This window comes from Limulus polyphemus, unplaced genomic scaffold (genome assembly GCF_000517525.1).
Source record: "Limulus polyphemus unplaced genomic scaffold, Limulus_polyphemus-2.1.2 Scaffold691, whole genome shotgun sequence".
In the NCBI taxonomy this organism is placed as follows: domain Eukaryota; kingdom Metazoa; phylum Arthropoda; class Merostomata; order Xiphosura; family Limulidae; genus Limulus; species Limulus polyphemus.
The window spans coordinates 449,444-453,383 of NW_013666301.1; the positions used below are offsets into that span (position 1 = coordinate 449,444).

A 3,940-nucleotide genomic window follows, 5' to 3' on the forward strand; every position below is an offset into this window, starting at 1 on the left:
AATGTCTTTTCTAAGGTAAGGAACCCAAGACTGAACACAATATTCCAAGTGTAGACAGATGTACATAGATTTTACTACGTTACATAGTAGTGATAAAAATATTATCTTTATCCATCATCCACCTATCTCCAGTTTAGTTTAACTTGTAGCTCAAATTAGTCACCAATATTAAGATTAAATTGTACTTCAGGCTAGATGAATCTTTAGTTTATAACTTCAGGATAATGATTTGAAATATAAACGTGATCCTTAGCAAAACAAATATAACACAATTTTTATTAATGTTAGAGAATTTATAAAATAGCATGCATGTTAGACTTCGGAGTTTTACATTTTTTATACTAGGGTTGTGCTCGGTTTTGGTTTTTATATTTTTATAATTCTTAAAGTTAAATGATTATGAGTGATTAAGAATTTCATACTTTTTTTGGGGGGGAAATAAATAATTCTAGTCAGTCATGAGAATCAAAAAGCTTTTGCTAAATTTCTGAATACTTAACAGGCAACGCAAATCTTTGGAAAACCAAACAAACCTAGATGATGACAAGAAATCTGTTTTAGAAACGGAGTTAAACCAAACTAGGTCACAATTAACAGAATCGGAGAAAAATAATGAAGAGGTAGGTAGATTGTTTTGTATTAGGTATATAATCAGTTTTATATGGAAATTGGACTGAACTGCTTTCTTATTACTTGCATAATTTTAAGTACAGTCTAATCTTGTTACTTTGTTTTTGATATACTATACAAGGTTTGGAAATATTGCATTAATGTTCTGTATCTTAATTCCTGTTCTGGTACTCTTATCTTGGATAGTAAATACACATTAATTTATACATTTAGTAGTTTTCAACCAGCAAGTTTTCTTCCCTTTCTCTTGTACAGCAATTATAAAAACAGCTAAAAAGAATAAATTTATATTTTATGTAAAAGAATAAATACTGCTTGTGTGTTTTCCCACCATTATCAGTAAATGGTGACTTGTAGGTAAAAAAACTGCCTGTCCTTGTTTGTTTTTGATGTACAATGGTTTTTATGAATAACTTAACCATTCTATCTTATTATAGCCATTTTGCAAGTTTTATTATAAAGTGATTTATCAAGAGCTAAATGTCAAATAGACAAAAACCTGTGAGTGGTTTATACCAGTTATTTCTAAACCCAAAATTTCATGGACTGCTCTATACAATATTAACTTCTTTAAGTACTTTTAAATGACACTGTAAAACTATATACTTCAATAGCTATATTTTAAAACATTTTTTTCAACTGTATTGTGAAACTATCTCCCTATGGACAAGCACCAGTCCATGGACTAGTAGTTGGCAACCACTGGTTTAGATCAAATATATTATAGATGCAGTACTAAACTTACATGTACATGTTGTATCAGTCATTGCTATAATGTTTTTTCTTTTAATTCCAGAGAACTATATTCAAACCTTTCTAAGTATTTCATAAGTTTAATGGCCATAGCTATTTTAGTCTTGTGCAATCATATCCTTTTACCTTGACATTTTTATTGTTTCCTAGGTATATTTTATATGCCACAACTATATTGTGAATTAGATGAGAAACTAGTTAAAATAGCTAATTTATCATAAATATTTTGAATATAATGGTATATTTACATTTATATATATATATATTGAAAATATGAAAATGATGTGATCCATTATATATATATATATATATGGATGTGGTCTTCTCAAACATATTTAGTTTATAAATATTCAAAGCACTACCAAGTTTGAAATATCATTTATTTTCATTTATATTCTTGATTTTGATTTGCTGGAAGTGCTTTTGCAGCTTTAACACTGCTTTTCAACAAACAGCTTATTTTATAGTGTTAGATGTAGAGGAAATAATCAGTCTTGCACTCTTTAATATGAACATGTAACCCTGGTATATACCATCTCATGTATATATGCACATAAGAAGTTAAAATGGGTGATATAAACTATAAGAACCTCTTTCATAGATGTAATTGTAAATGTTTTATCAGATTCATTTTTAGGGAATAACTTGATTAAGGAAATGAAAGTAACAATAAAAATGTGTTTTTTGCATCCATTTTAAATTTATTTATTTCAGATTTCATATCAGAGGTGTATAAAAATGGCATTTAGATCGATCTTTTGTCTCTCACAAGCTATTATCCTGGAGGCCTTTGGTTCAATACCAGAACTTGCAGACAAAAGATAGATCTGAAATGCTATTTTTACAAATCTGTGATCTTAAATCTGAAATGAGCAAATTGAGTGGAAAGGGGGGGGGACACTTGTAATTACACAGATTTTATTTTTATCACATATATTAGGACTATTGGTTTCCAGTACATTGCCAGCTTTTTGCATTTAGACCAAAATTGTATAACTCTTGTACTATGTATGTATGTATATATATATATATATATAGCATTTCAATTTGATTTTTGTCTCTTATTTTTTCATCCCAACCAATGAGTTCTGGTATTGAACAAGAGCTACCTGGGCAGGATTTGTGGGAAACAAGATAGATCTAAAAATTTTATTGTTACAGTTCAAATATGCTATTTTTAATGCTCATTATTTGAAATATAAAGTGGACAAATTAAGAGAAATATATATAATTTCCATGTTTGTTTTTTTTGTTAAAATTTCAGCTGATATGTAATTAATGTTTAGCATTTAATTAGGTATAGAAATAGTACAATTATCACAACTGACAAAAGTCATGAAGAGAATTAGTTTTGACTTGCATAAAACATGAATAATTGTAGTGAAACATAGATATAAAAATGAAGTGGTCTATGTTGCTCTATAAGGAATAACACAAAGTGGTTAAAAATAAATAGACAAAAATATTTAGAATGTATTACAAAGGCTTAATTGAATACACCTTATAGCAACATTTTTAGTAACATAGCTCAAGAAATTTCCTTCATTCCTGCACATATGGCAGTGTTGTTTCATGGTTGCTTTGCTGGGTTCATGCATATGACATCAATTTATAGTTATTATGTAGTTTGTATTATATTTTTGCTGTTTTGAAACGTTTTAAAATATTGTCATCTAATCTTAAGCCTTCTTGTGGCCCACCAGTTGGAAAACACTGCTGTATAGCATTGATGAAGATAGGTTGTTGTTTATTAGTTAGTAAAGTATATACATGTAGACATATGATGATTATAAAGCTCCTACATCAGCAAAATTAAATGCTACTTTGCACGAGCACCCAGGAACACCAGGGAATTATATAAAACCAGTTCTATTAAATCTTTACGCTTGTACAATTCTTCTTGCAAAAATAACATTAAACATCAAACCAATCTTGATAGGTAACAAGTTCTCTGTTCATATGTTTGTGACATGTCTCCTTATCAGAAAACACTGATATGCCCTCAATATAACTGACAGTCCTTTTAAACTAAAACTATTTGAATATCTGACAAATATTTTAATTTGTTTATTGTAGTTAGGCAGTGTGTGTTATCTATCATATGATAAAAATATAATAACCTAATGTTTTTATGTATATTAATTAAGTTTATCTTGTTTTATGTATATTGCAACTGACTTTGTTCTTTATGATTTTTCCAGTTCTAATGATCAGAAAGTTAAATATTACAAAAATATTGTAATGAATAAATTTAGTTTTATCAAAGCAGCACCAGAAATGTAAACTTTAACATTTTTGCATTATTTTATACCTTAAATTTTAGAAGAAGAAAAAACTGAATGTTATGTATCTGCTTGTTTGTTAATTTCCGGCAGAAATTCTTTCCGGGGAACTTCAGAGATACAAGTCCTGTTTTGATTAAACCAGTTTATTCTTTCTCAATACAAACTTTTAGTGCACAGTAATTCCAAAGTCAGTACGTTTCTCATCACTTTAAACTTAACAACTTTTATAATACACGCTATAAATCACAGCAATTTAAAATCTCGATAACTTC

General features: G+C 28.3%; 1 protein-coding gene across 1 annotated transcript in view; it reads left to right on the plus strand.

Moving 5' to 3' along the window:
* Positions 1–3,940, plus strand: part of LOC106459995 (tropomyosin-like) — a 57,971-nt gene that overhangs the window by 47,541 nt on the left and 6,490 nt on the right. The window contains exon 4 of the mRNA XM_022386588.1: positions 503–620. Within this exon, the coding sequence (XP_022242296.1) occupies positions 503–620 (118 nt within the window). The remainder of the gene's footprint in view (positions 1–502; positions 621–3,940) is intronic.